This window comes from Littorina saxatilis, linkage group LG1 (assembly GCF_037325665.1).
Source record: "Littorina saxatilis isolate snail1 linkage group LG1, US_GU_Lsax_2.0, whole genome shotgun sequence".
Lineage (NCBI taxonomy): Eukaryota > Metazoa > Mollusca > Gastropoda > Littorinimorpha > Littorinidae > Littorina > Littorina saxatilis.
This window is the reverse complement of record NC_090245.1, coordinates 91,682,158-91,695,583: the sequence shown is the minus strand read 5'-3', so window position 1 is coordinate 91,695,583 and position 13,426 is coordinate 91,682,158. Positions and strand designations below refer to the sequence as shown.

General features: G+C 43.8%; 2 protein-coding genes across 3 annotated transcripts in view; both read right to left on the bottom strand.

Annotated features, from left to right (window-relative positions):
- Positions 1 to 2,337, bottom strand: part of LOC138945532 (nonsense-mediated mRNA decay factor SMG5-like) — a 40,476-nt gene extending 38,139 nt beyond the window's left edge. For both annotated transcript variants that reach the window (XM_070316974.1, XM_070316982.1), the window contains exons 1-2: positions 2,136 to 2,337; positions 195 to 293 (exon numbers count right to left, since the gene is read on the bottom strand). In XM_070316974.1, coding sequence (XP_070173075.1) covers positions 195 to 293; positions 2,136 to 2,203 — 167 coding nt within the window. In that variant the 5' untranslated portion in view covers positions 2,204 to 2,337. The remainder of the gene's footprint in view (positions 1 to 194; positions 294 to 2,135) is intronic.
- Positions 2,338 to 6,613: 4,276 nt separating this feature from the next.
- On the bottom strand, positions 6,614 to 12,588 carry LOC138945524 (neuronal acetylcholine receptor subunit alpha-10-like). Its single transcript, XM_070316962.1, has 7 exons — positions 12,244 to 12,588; positions 11,522 to 11,667; positions 10,965 to 11,009; positions 9,501 to 9,610; positions 8,566 to 9,113; positions 7,947 to 8,094; positions 6,614 to 7,536 (listed from the first exon to the last, which is right to left on the bottom strand). Exons 1-7 carry the CDS (start codon positions 12,344 to 12,346, stop codon positions 7,122 to 7,124), a joined length of 1,515 nt encoding a protein of 504 aa, XP_070173063.1. The 5' UTR covers positions 12,347 to 12,588; the 3' UTR covers positions 6,614 to 7,121.
- Between the last annotated feature and the right edge of the window lie 838 nt (positions 12,589 to 13,426).

Genomic DNA, 13,426 nt, shown 5'->3' with positions numbered 1-13,426 from the left:
ATTTACGTTTTGTTGCAAAAAACAAATGTCCTATTGATTTATTTTTGTTCAGGACAAATGTCCTATCACTTTTGCATTGTCCAAGACATTTGTCCTATGCCACCTCTCGTGGATGTGAGCCCCTGGAACAGTTCCTTCTCTTACTCACTTGAAGCACAAAAGTCAGTCCATCTTTGTCTGTGTTTGTTACCAACCTGTTTCTGAGACCAACTGCTTCCTGGTTGAAGACATCCCTCAGACTCTTCTTCTGCTTGTAGATCTCCTCCAGGCACCGAATGGATTCAACTGCCCCTCTGTCAAACATCAATGACAGGTTTTAGATTTTTTTTTAAAAGACAATGACAAATTGACACCACGACATGTTTAATATATATATATCAAAAAGTTAATGACATGAAAACAGGTATATCAAAATTATGTTTTGGACATGGAGCAAGGCGTGTTTATCTGTGTGTTTTAGGACTAGGAGTGGTGAAACCTGCACTGCAACAGCTGAAAACCTCGACAAAAACAAACACACTTAAAAAAAAAATGGGGCGAGGCATTTCTTACTGCATGGAACCTATAATATATATAATATATATTGCCCCTGGTACCAGGAAAAGTGTCAAGTTCATTTCCTGATCTCCTCGTAGATTTTGTGAAACTTTGCTACATCATCAAACATAAAACAAATTTGGGACAGTTTAAAAACAAACTTACTAATGCAAACAATTTATCTAAATTTAAATGGAATTAACATTAGACCTTTTTGGAATTTGATTTTGAGCAGCTCTCGCGAGGTACATATATATATCTTTGTTATGCTTTAAACGTCGCAAGAACACCGAACCTCGGCTTTCGTAGCTCGCACGAGATAGCTGTACACATGCTTTACTATGCTTTGAAATTTGCGAGAGCTTGGAATACCGATAGGGTCTACATAGCGCAGTGTTTAACTTCAACACATGCTCAGCATGTCTTATGTGTAGTCAAGTAAAGTGTTCCTTTGATCATGTCTGCCGATAAAGTGAGATATCAATAATGGAGGCTGAACAGACAATGCAAAGTTGTGCGCAGTGACCCAATGAGAAAGCTAGTCCAGGAAAACTTAAGACAACTACACTGGTTCACGAGCGTGGGGGCTCTGAGTGTAACTGTACGTGCAAGTATTTCTTGGTTCTCCAACCACAACATATAATGATATATATAGTATCATATACATCAGGGATGTCGTTAGGCGTCGGACATCGGACATAGACCAATTAAGAGGCTCAAATGTCCGATTCACTTAGCCGCATGGCGGTCAGATGTCCTATCGTTTTCAACTGAGCGCTGGCATTGTCCGATAATAACTCAATTCCTTTGGACAGCGCGAACTCTCGCGTACAGGTGCACTGAAGTTATGCAGTGCGGATCTTGCGTTTGGGTGACACCCGTCTGCAGCACAGTAAAGTTAGGAGTATGGGAGACAACTCCAACTGACTAAGTCTTGCGTCTGCTATTGCTTTCAGTTCGATACATTTTGACGAAGCGCACTGAGTTATGCCACCGAAAAATAAAAATAAAGCCTGCCAAATGTCAACAAAAGCTGAACACGTTTGGCTATTCAACGGCATCCTGTGCTACATTCGAGTCAAAAACAGTGTGGAACACGGCGAGCGTCATTCTTGAAAATGAAAAAAGTTCTGACGTCCAATTGAAATTCCTGAAAGCGGTCAAATGTCCTATTGATGCTGAAGAGCTAGGAGATTTGTCCTATACTGCTATAGGTATAAATTTGTAGCAACATATCCCTGTACATGAGTCATAACAACCAGTTAGCACTCTATTAAATCCGGTTTTGAACCAACAGTCTACTAACTCTTCTTTTGACAATACTGATAAACCTGCACAAGACGTGTTTCTGACAACAGCTCCTTTACTTTCATTTTCCTGCCATCCTGGTTTTTGTTTTCATGTGTATCAATCAGTATCACTCGGTACTGTCACTGTATGGCTTCTGGCCACAGCCAAAGAACAAAACCAAATAAACGAATCCCGACGCGAAATTGCTTTGAAGTGAACTGACATAACTTATTATTTTTGAAGTCTGATCCCATAAGTGTTCAATATTTCCCTTCCCCCTTTTCTGGTGTAGGAAAATTTAGCACTACCTGTAGGCACGTTTTGCCCGATCAGCATCGTTTCTGGAGTCAATTCCAAGAGCTGCAACTCTTTTCATCGCTTGGGCCGTTTGCTATCTGACAACATCACCATCCCAACTTTGATTCGTTCGCCACATGCCCCAACACCGTCAAGATCGCCGGAAGTTTGTTTTGTTTTCCGTTTCGTTCTTGCTCTCAGCCGCCATGCTTGGCGAAATGGAGATCATGTGACTCACAACGAGAAATAACGGGACTGCAGGGAATCGTCTGCTCGAAACGATGCGGCTGATCCGGTGAGCGGACAAAACGTGCCTACACTGAGGCTAAATTGTCCTTCACCAGAAAAGGGGAAATATTGAACACTTCATGGGATTAGACACCGGCTTCATGGGATCAGACGTTGTTGCGTGTGTGTGTGTGTGTGTGTGTCTGTATGTGCGTGACCCGGCGTGACGGGTGTGTGTGAGTGTGTCAGTCAGTCATGTGCCGCCGTGTGCGTGTGTGTGTGCAGGGCCGGACTACCGGGGGGGTTATGGGGGTTGCGCAACCCCCCCCCCCCCCCCTAGCCTAAACATGTACCTTACTTATTTAATTTTTTTATTATTATTGCTTATTTTATGCCGTTTCATGCAAGGAGCGACCATTTTCCTATCTCAGAATATGACCTACCCGTCAGCTTCAGGGGGCTTCGCCCCCTGACCCCCACAACGAGGGGGGGTGGGGTGGGTTCTAGGGTTTCCGGACCCCCCCCCCCCCCAGCCAAAAAATAAAAATATTGAATGAGGTATGCATTTCTTTATTTTACATTGAGTTTCAATTTTTGGGGTATTAATCAGTGACAAAATCTGCTGCCTGAAACTGGTAATGATCATCCTCAGAATGCACCAGATTGCACCATTTTGCATCCTTTTTTTCAAAATTTTCCGGGGGGGCATGCCCCCGGACCCCCCTAGCAAGCTAGGCGCTTCGCGCCGTCGGCTCGGCGCTTCACGCCTTCACACCCATATCTTCACAATATACTTCTGAAAAAAACAAGTCATAAAATGAACTGATCCGCCCCTGCCGCCAGGGGGGACATCCCCCTGGGCCACCACTGGCAACCCCCCCCCTCCTCTTCGCCTAGTCCGGCCCTGGTGTGTATCTGTCTGTCTATCTTTCTGTCTGCCCGGCTGTTTGTTTTAGTGTGCGACTTAGTGTGTGTTTGCGTGTGTCTGTGTGAGAGCGGCGAGTCAGTGTGTGTGTGTGTGCCAGTGTGTGTGTGTGTGTGTGTCAGGAACCAGTAGTGGCTATCGTCGCAACGGGTGAGAGAGCGGCTGCGCAGCATAAAAGGTGTTAAAATGTTTAAAAGTCTTGCAATACATGCCCTTCCAGGTTGGTGATGGATAAAAAAAAAAAACGCTGGCGCTGGACCCGAGTACTCTTCAGACTGGCTCGCTCCCCCAGTATGAAAGTTTTTGTCAAAAAAAAAATATTTCTTTTACACAATTAAAAAAATTATTAGAGTAAAATAAAACATTAAAAAGTTCATAATAAACAATAGTAAACAAGAATTTAAAAAAAAAGAAAAAATAGACCATCCATGCCGGGAATCGAACCCGGATCACTTTGGCCATAGGCGGACGTGCTTTCGTCTTGTGCACGTGGATTTAAAAAAAAAAAAAAAAAAATTATTTTACACAATTAAAAACATTATTAGAGTAAAATAAAACATTAAAACGTTCATAATAAACAATAGTAAACAAGAATTTAAAAAATTTTTTTTTATTTATTTTACACAATTAAAAAATTTATTAGAGTGAAATAAAACATTAAAACGTTCATAATAAACAATAGTAAACAAGAATTAAAAAAAATATATATATATATTAGACCGCCCATGCCGGGAATCGAACCCGGATCACTTTGGCCATAGCCTAGGCATAGGCGGACGTGATTCGCACCAGCTAGCTGGCTGTTCCATTAGCTGCACGGCAGTTGTACTCCCACCGCCAAACCTCCCCCCGTTAAGAGTCGTTTTTGTGGAATATTTCGCATTTATGTCCCAGGTAACATTATGAAGTTTTAATACGATCAATCGGACCTATTATCAAGTTAGTGTATCAACTTTTGAACGAACTGCGCCCAGTAGTTTCCCAGCACTAAGCTGTTAAGTCGAGACAGACAGACAGACAGATACACAGACACACAATTAAAGTCTGCTGGACCCTCCTACTGCGTACTCGGGGATAAAAATCGAGTGGTGCTACTTTGGTGGTGGAGGCCTGCCAACACCAGATGTGAATGCGCTGGCAGTTGCTGAGCCTCGGGCGCCACAGGGTCTTTCTGATTCAGGTGGTTCCACTCGGCTGGCGTCCTAACAAAAAATGAGTTCCTGTACGGCAGTTCTGATCTACTGTCTGGAATTCAGTGAAGGGCCTCGAGTTGTTATCGGCTTGTTTTTCAACTGGATTATCTGATGTACACCCGTGGAACTTTGTTGGTCTGATTTTCCGCTTGTTTTTGTCTGCAGGCGGGGGTGAGAACACTTTCTGGGGGTATGGCTGGTATTAACCCTCCAGCTATCTTGTACAGCATCGTCAGGCGAAGTTGCCTACGCCGGTCTGCAAGTCAGTGATTGCAAGTTCAGTCTCTGCAGCACTGATCTCTGTGACGCAACCGGGTTATCTGGATTTGTAATCTTTGCAGATGAATCTCGCTGCTTTGTGTTGAATCTTCAGTCTCGATTTTGTCGGTATCCTGTTTTAAGTATGGGTCCCAGTGTGTGACGGTGTGTGTAGTGTGTGTGCCACTTGTGTGTGTGTGTGTGTGTGTGTGTGTGTCAGTGTGTGCCACGGTGTGTGTGTGTGTGTGTGCAGTGTCAGTGTGCACGGTGTGTGTGTGTGTGTGTGTGTGTGTGTTTTCTCCCTTATACTTCATGAAGTAAAGTAAAGTCGAAGTGGAAATTGTGGGACCCTTGTTGTGTTATTACATGTATAATCAACTGTCCATCCGTGTAGTCCAGCACCGTCGAAGTAACGAAGTTCGTATTAAGCAGAGAGTCTTACTATTGTCAGCTGTTTCCCGCCCTTTCTCAGTCACTATAGGCAAACTATCTCCACTGAAACACCGAGGACGATTCCTTCCTTCCTCTTGTGTACTCTAGTGTACTTCTAATTCTCATATATATATATATAAAGAATATAACTTCAGTATTAGTTCCTGACAGTGAGTTGTGTATAATGACTGAGTGAGTGATAATTTTCCCAAGGACACTAGTGACAGTTGATTACCATGATATTTTTTTCTCAGAAATTTGTTTTACATAATGTTTCTTAAAGGCTGACATAGTCCTATTTAATTAGTTTAATTACTTCCAGGGCTTTTCCCATCGTTGCGGGGATGTATAAATTAAGCTTCCTGCAAAGTTTTAGGTTTGAAGTCCTTACCAATTACGAGAATTAATTAATTCTTTATTGCATTGTTTAGCAACACTTCTCCAGGACTTGGGCTATTTTCAGACCGTTGACGTCACTTCGTGACGTTTCGTAAACGGCAAAGATGGCGTTTGAGACTGTTCTGTTTACATTCGACACTATCAACACCACTTTGCAATACTGATATATTTTTTTCTGTGTTCGAAAGCTACAGCCAATCGTTATTATATCCCCTTAGGTACAGTTTTATAACATTATTGGCACATGTAAACAATATGAATTAATTAATGAACGCTACGAATATACGAATCTTTAAATGATATCACCATTTTGTTGACGTGTGTGTGTGTATGTGTATGTGTGGGGTTGTGTGGCTGTGTGTGTGTGTGTGTTGGGGGGGGGGGGGTTGTATGGATGGGCATACGTGCATGTCTGGAGTGTTTCCGGGGTGTTCTTACTTCCGAGTCGTCTGTTTTTATGCTTTTTTTGTTTGTTTAGAGTTGTCATATGTTGTTTGGTTGTATTAAGAGCAGATAAACCACACGTTTCCATCCATTGCGTAATTGTATGGACAATAAGTTATCTTATGTCTTATGTCTTGTCTCTTATGTGTTATGTGTGTTTGCGACTGACGCTAGGAGAGGTTATATAGTGATTATATAGTTAATGTAAGTGCATCTATCAAATTGATGTCGTTGATTCGTTTTATAGCTGCGTATGTTGGGGGTGCTAGGCTGAAATGAATGTTTCTAAACAGCAATTATTAATTGTATGTGCCGTCGCGATATAACCTTGAATGGTTGAAAACGACGCTAAACACCAAATAAAGAAAGAATTGTATGTGTACAGGAAGTGAGAGTCTGTGAGCCTAATGACTTCACAGAGACCAACAACGTCACCTGATGCAGCATGTTGTGAGAACTTGGAGTCTGTCTCCTGATTTTAGTTTAGTTTAGCAGTTTCATTTTTTCCCCGTTTGTTTCAGTGTTTGTTTTCGACAACGCAGCCTTGCCCATCATTTGCCCTTCATCCAATCACGTACTCAGCGCTCGAAGGCATTTAATCAGATATATGTGAATTGAAATGCCTTTATTTGTCTTAGGGTTGGAAGACAATGAAGCCGTATCTAGATCTTAAGTATGCACGTGTACAAATAAAAATCCATCTCAGATCTTATTTAGAGATCAATGAGATGGACGCATACAGAAAACAACAAAACTCCACCAGAAAAACACCCACATCATGTTTGTGCCAAAAGAACTACAAACGTCCACATTCATTCTATCATCCCATTCCAAAAGTCACAGTGAACCACTTCCTCTCAAAACTATGTCTTCCTACGGCATAAATAATATATTATAAAATGCGTTTAACTCATAATTAAAGGACAGTACTTACAGCCAGCACGAAAAACCTCTCATCATAACAGAACTAGTGACCAAGACAAAGCGAAAAATAAACGACAATTAATGTCTGATTGGTTTGCTCGTGTGCTCGTCGTCATTTGAGAAATCACTATTCTCACTTATTTTTTTTTCGGTGACTGAAAAGGCAGTCACATTCCATCTGTAGGGAGTAAGACTTAGGTCATGACGGGGTCGTTGCGCATGTGGACAGGCACGACGTACAAGATCATGAAGATAGTGAAGGCCATGCTGATGAGGTAGATGAGGAAGGCGAACTTGTCCGCCACCTCCGCCACGAAGAACCACTGCCGCTTCATGTGAAACATTCTCTCCGCAGGGGAAACAATCATGTCCTCTTCCCCTTCACTGGCCTCCCCTTCGCCCTCGTCAGTTGCTCTCGGTTTCTGTCCCCTCCTCTGTCTCAGGTGGGAAGTAGCTGATGACGTCATCGGCGTGAGAAACTCTGACGTGGCTGTGTCATCAGTGATGACGTTAGCATCGCGGCCCATGACATGGCCATACACGGCATCCTCTTTGTTGTTGCTTGGCTGAGGAATGTCATCTCTCCAAAGATATCTGGTGCACACGATTCTGTGAAACAAAACACTGGGTTTATATCATAGTTTGCTGCCTGTCTCAACACTAAATGTAATGCCAGTACATTTAATCATGCGTACCGGCCAGCTCTCAACCAAAAAGCTTTACATGTTATATGTGCCATTCATGCCTTACTGCACACAACCTCCTCCATGGCTTACCTATGTTTAACCGATAACAAAACCGTATACAAGCAATAGCAAATACATAGTCAATTATTGTATAATGGACACACGCACGCACGCACGCATGCACGCACACTCAAGCACACACACACACACACGCACGCACGCGCGCACACACACGCACACACACACACACGCGCACGCACGCACGCACGCACGCACGCACACACACACACACACACACACACACACACTTGAGACAACCCAAAAGGTTCTTACTTGCTGAGAACATTGTGACAGAGCCACAGCATCCAAGTCGGGACATCCGGGCACTGTTTCTCGTCGCCACGTTTTTTGATGTTCATGACGATGGTAGCCATGATGAGGGAGATGCAGTTGAACGTCATCACCATGAACAGAAACACACCTGCAGCACAAGCCAGAAAACATGTGAGAACTCATAATTTCAAGCACACGGTAATATCCCGATCTAACCCAGAACGTTTGAGGTTCAGAGAACACCCCCAAGAGAGGACACCTTCTCTTAATAATAGTAATAATAATACGAGAACATATAACGCGCACATATCTCACCATGCTCAAGGCGCACTCATACACACTCTTTCGCATCAACAACTCAAGCATACTCATATAGACTTACACATAAATTACATGAAGATGACAAGGCAACAACACAACCAGAGACACGGCACTCTTGTCACTTTTTCTATCACCTTGAGCGAAATATACCTCTCATGACCTGCAATGTGGGAACATTTGGCTCGTCTCGAATGTGTCCTTTTATCGCAGTTACTGCACAACGTTATTGTGGGGAACATGAATTAAGGCATTTAAGTGACAAGTAGGCTCCGCGAGGTGTAGTGAAAGGACAACTCACTGAGAATGGGTGTAGACTCGGTGTCGGGGACGTTGTCAGCGATACGCAGCTGCAGAACGTACAGCGTGAGAAACACCGTCAGGCCGATGGCGATCTTCTCCCCCTTGTGACACGGAAGCAGAAAGGAGGCCAAGGTCAGCACGCAAAGCATGATGGTTGGCGCGATGACGATGTAGTCATAGTACAGCGATTTTCTACTGAGGTGAATCTTGAAGTTGACCATGGGGTGAAGGCCGTCTCCGGGGCAACAGGAGCTGTCAAGCACTTCCCGGATCAACGACACGTTGACTAGATCGTACTCGCTGTTCATGACGTATTGTTCAAGGTCAGGACGTTCCAAGGTCAGGCGAAGGTCGAGCTGTGCAAGGTCGTAGACCCACGAACCAAATTTGACCTCGCAGATCTGCTGGTCGTAGGGAAAGTAGGTCACGTCGACTGCGCATGCGCTGTTGACGATGAGCGGCACCATCCACCTGACGTGACCGGTGTGTTGGACGGCCACCTTGCTGCCGGTCACGTTGACAAAGCCGTCAATACTCTCTCCGGCTCTGAAAAGCAAACATTGCAAAAGGCTGCACTGACAGTGGTAGTATACGAAATCGTGTGGGTAGTACAAGAGTTCTCTTACTTTTGGCTACCAGCTTCAACATTTCCCTTCACTGAACTAAAACTATCCACGTGACAACTGGCTATATATTTGCAATGAGTAGCATGCACGCCGATGTAAAAAAAAGACTGTTTTCTCGTAATGTGCAGGTGTCCTGATACCCGGTACTTTATTTTAATTCAAGTGGAATCACGAGGCCTTGTTGATAAATATGTTATTATTCAGTATCTACTGTATTTTCAACCAACCTCCCACAGTCCCTACCCGCCCTCTTTTCGATACGTCAAACACCACAGTCCCCATCCAAAATCGAACAATGTGTTCATACATGTTGAAGATAAAGATGTCAGGCAACCAGATGTAGTTTGATGGAATCATCAGTGATCTCTGACCGTTGAAATGCTTGGGTTTCCACATCAGGTTTTCGTCTATCCAGTCCTGTGAGCATAGAAACAAGCTGATGCAAACGGAACGCAGGAGAAAATAAGACAAAGGTACATGTATGCCTTCTCGCCACCACGTTCGCCATCACAGATCTCTTGAGGCTTTTACACGGGATAAGAGCACCCTTCAACTTCAAACCCAAGCTAAAGATCAACTGCTATCATTAAAGTGCTTCCCATGCAGAGCGGGAATTTTGTTGTTTAGGCCAACAACAAAAAATAGTCTGTTTACGTTATCCCGACCGACCCTATTTTTTCGCGCGACCCTACTTTTTTTTGCCATTTGGGAAAAAAAAAAATTCTTGTTTTTTGGCAAAATAACTTAAAAATATGGTTTTTTGGAGAAAAAAAAATCCCGACCTACCGACCCTATTTTTTTTGCCTATGTTACCGTAAACAGACTTTTTGTTGTTGTTGGCCTTAATTGATTTTGTAAGGGACACTGGCCTATGTCAATCTCAGGCTAAATGAATTCAGCGAAACCAAACAATAGTCCCACTCTTAATAAAATGCAGCCACGCGCTTGATTTTGATAATTATGTGTCTTTTGTTTGTTTGTTTGTTTGTTTGTTTAATGCCCAGCCGACCACCAAGGGCCATATCAGGGCGGTGCTGCTTTGACATATAACGTGCGCCACACACAAGACAGAAGTCGCAGCACAGGCTTCATGTCTCGCCCAGTCACATTATTCTGACACCGGACCAACCAGTCCTAGCACTAACCCCATAATGCCAGACGCCAGGTGGAGCAGCCACTAGATTGCCAATTTTAAAGTCTTAGGTATGACCCGGCCGGGGTTCGAACCCACGACCTCCCGATCACGGGGCGGACGCCTTACCACTAGGCCAACCGTGCCGGTTTAATTATGTGTCAAATGCCACTTCCACTTTTTGGAACCATTCCACAATTTCAGTCTGACTGCTTTCTGTGTACATTGTGATTATTTTTATGAACTTATGTCAAGTCATAAAAGCCACTGGTGTCTTTTTAAGAAATTATATCAGCAAAACGCTACTAAGCGGAACACACAGCAGCCAGACTGTTGAATGTTGGTGTGTGTTCAAGTAGTGCTACGGCCTTAAACTCGTCTAAAATCCTGAACAGACCTGACATGGTGAACCAAATCGTTTACATGGGAAAGAATGTGCCTTTAACTGACGCCAATGAAGTTGTTCATAGCTTAGACCTCATTCATGCAGTCCGATTGATGCCCCACGTTTCCTTTCAATGCCAGTTTGTTTGTTGGTCCTTCAATCAAGGTTGACTTCATTTTAGAAGAAAAGAAATTATCTTATTTCTCTGCGACTTGAATTCAGACATGTATTTTTGTCTCAGTTATTTTGCTCACCTCATAAATCCATACTGACGTCGTCAAGATCTGATTTTTCTCGTCCTGGAAAAAAGAAGAGTCATCTTCAAAACCGTATTGTTTCATGTGGTGCTTTGATACCTCACACAAGACCACGCATTATTCTTTTGCACTTGTAAGCTCTTTCCAACGTTTCGGAAGATCGCATTGACGGCTGCAACTTAAAATGGATTTTTTTTTAGAAGAAAAGTGTAACTAGTCAGACAATAGACAAACAGACTTACAATCTGTGTGGTTTATTTCAAAATCCAAGTTTCACAGGCTACCAAATTGAAATACCAGTTCGAGAGATAAGGGCGAAGAGGGAACCGCAATGCCTTTTCGGTGTCAGGACCCAAGTGGGTAGCCTTATTACTTCGTTAACATTCTCCCTTCAGGCCCCCGCCTCCTCCTTATACCCTAAATAAACCCCACAGCCACCGACCAACTCATACTCTTCATCAACCCCGCTTTCAACCCCCCCCCCCCCCCCCAAAAAAAAAAAAAAAAAAAAAAGAAGAAAAAAAAAAAGAAGAGAAAAACAGGAATGTGCCTACCAAATCGAGAAGCTGGTTGAAGGAGATGGCGAACTTGACAGTGACAGGGTGACTGGCGTTGGTGACAGGTCTGGACTCAGAGCTGTAGTTGTTGAACAGCTTCATGAACAGTTTGTGTTCAGGTCCCATCGTGGTGCCACCGCTCACTGACACCACAGCACAGGTAGGTCAGTAATAAGCATCATAACTGACCACACACACACACATAAACACACGTGTTTCCTGTTATTCTCGAAGAAGCAACACAGATCTCAAGTGATTAGTCTTCATTATAATGTGTTCGTTGTTGATCCTGTTCGTTCACTTTAAACATAAAAATAATATAATGAGGACACAAAGAGATAGATAGATCGAGGTCCTGGTGAGTGCTTTGTTTGCCAATGAGTAAACGTCCAGGCTTAGCTTTAATTATTATCATTTGTGTTCTTAATTGCCTGTAGCTATTTGCTGTGTACACTTGACCTGTAAATAAAACCAGTCTTTGGCTTTTTGTCATCAGCGCGTCGTAAACTACTCTCTCACACACACACGCACACACACGGAGACAATGACAATTCGGCTTTATTTTACGAGGGTAACAGAATAAGCATTGGTATACAGAGAGAGAGAGAGAGAGAGAGAGAGAGAGAGAGAGAGAGAGAGAGAGAGAGAGAGAGAGAGAGAGAGAGAGAGAGAGAGAGAGAGAGAGGGCCAGACAGACTGACAGAGACAGACAACCGTACCTGGCAAAGTAAACACAGCAATCCATAAACAGCACAGCCCTAGAACGTTCGCCATTCCCAAGCTGGCAGCACCCACACTCTCTGCTTGTTGTGGCTTCGGCATCTCTCTTCTTCGCTGTCCCTAACTCTGTGCGTCTCAAAATCCGAGTCTGAAACCTCCGACAGTCAGATCCACCTACGATTACCAGTCATCATCGAGAAAGGTCTGGTAATCATTCCATTATCTCTCAATTCGACGCTAGAACATAGTATTGTTGACGCAAACAAGGAGGGCACTGAATACTCTGCTACCACCTCCCAGTGTTGTTGCGGCGGCAGACGGCTCGGTACACTGGGATATATTGGGTCATTGGGATATATATCAGTATCAACATAATGAAAGAGCGGCAACAGCTGTGCGCGTGCGCTGCCAGCCGCACAGCACGTGCCAAAATCGATCTGAAAACTCTTCTCTGGGTAGGCTACTTGTGTGCTGTTGGGATGTTTGATGGAGCAGAAGATTGTGATTGCGGCTAAATGAACGGGCCTCATGTGATGTGGTTATACTTTATCTCGGCGTTAATATCTATTGTTTTGAACATAAGAAAATACTACATGGCTTGCTGTGTCGTACCAGATTTACGAGTTGCTTTTTTAAATATTGAGCTGCGAGCAAAAGCGAGCTTTTCAATATTTAAAAAAAAAAGCATCCAGTGTAAATCTGGTACAACACAGCAAGCCATGTAGTATTCTGTTTATGCTACATACTTTACTTACATGTATTTTACACAAAACGTCCCGCAGTCGAGGCGTACAAATGGAAGACGCTTCTCAGTTTTGGAACTTCGATCTCTTCATTGCTTAATTGTATGGACAATACATTATCTATGTCTTATGTCTGGACTCAAATGTCTTATGTGTGTTTGCAACTGACGCTAGGAGAGGTTATATAGTGATTATGTTCTTAACAGGGCCGGACTAGGCTAAGAGGAGGGGGGGGGGGGGGGGGTTGCTAGAGGTGGTCCAGGGGGATATCACCCCTGGCGGCAGGGGCGAATCAGTTCATTTTATGGGGGGGGGGGGGGGGGGTGGGGGGTTTCCAAAAGTATATTTTGAAGATATGGGTGTGAAGGCGCAAAGCGCCGAGCCGACGGCGCGAAGCGCCTAGCTTGCTAGGGGGGTCCGGGGGCATGCCCCCCCCGGA

Bases quoted from the DNA above. Each gene is read 5' to 3' on its own strand.
- LOC138945524 (XM_070316962.1), bottom strand. From the start codon at position 12,346: ATGCCGAAGCCACAACAAGCAGAGAGTGTGGGTGCTGCCAGCTTGGGA. The intron at 9,114-9,500 runs GTATGAACACAT...TTTGCTTTTCAG, and splicing joins GACATCTTTATCTTCAACAT to AGCCGGAGAGAGTATTGACG. The intron at 7,537-7,946 runs GTAAGAACCTTT...TTTGTTTCACAG, and splicing joins TGTCACAATGTTCTCAGCAA to AATCGTGTGCACCAGATATC.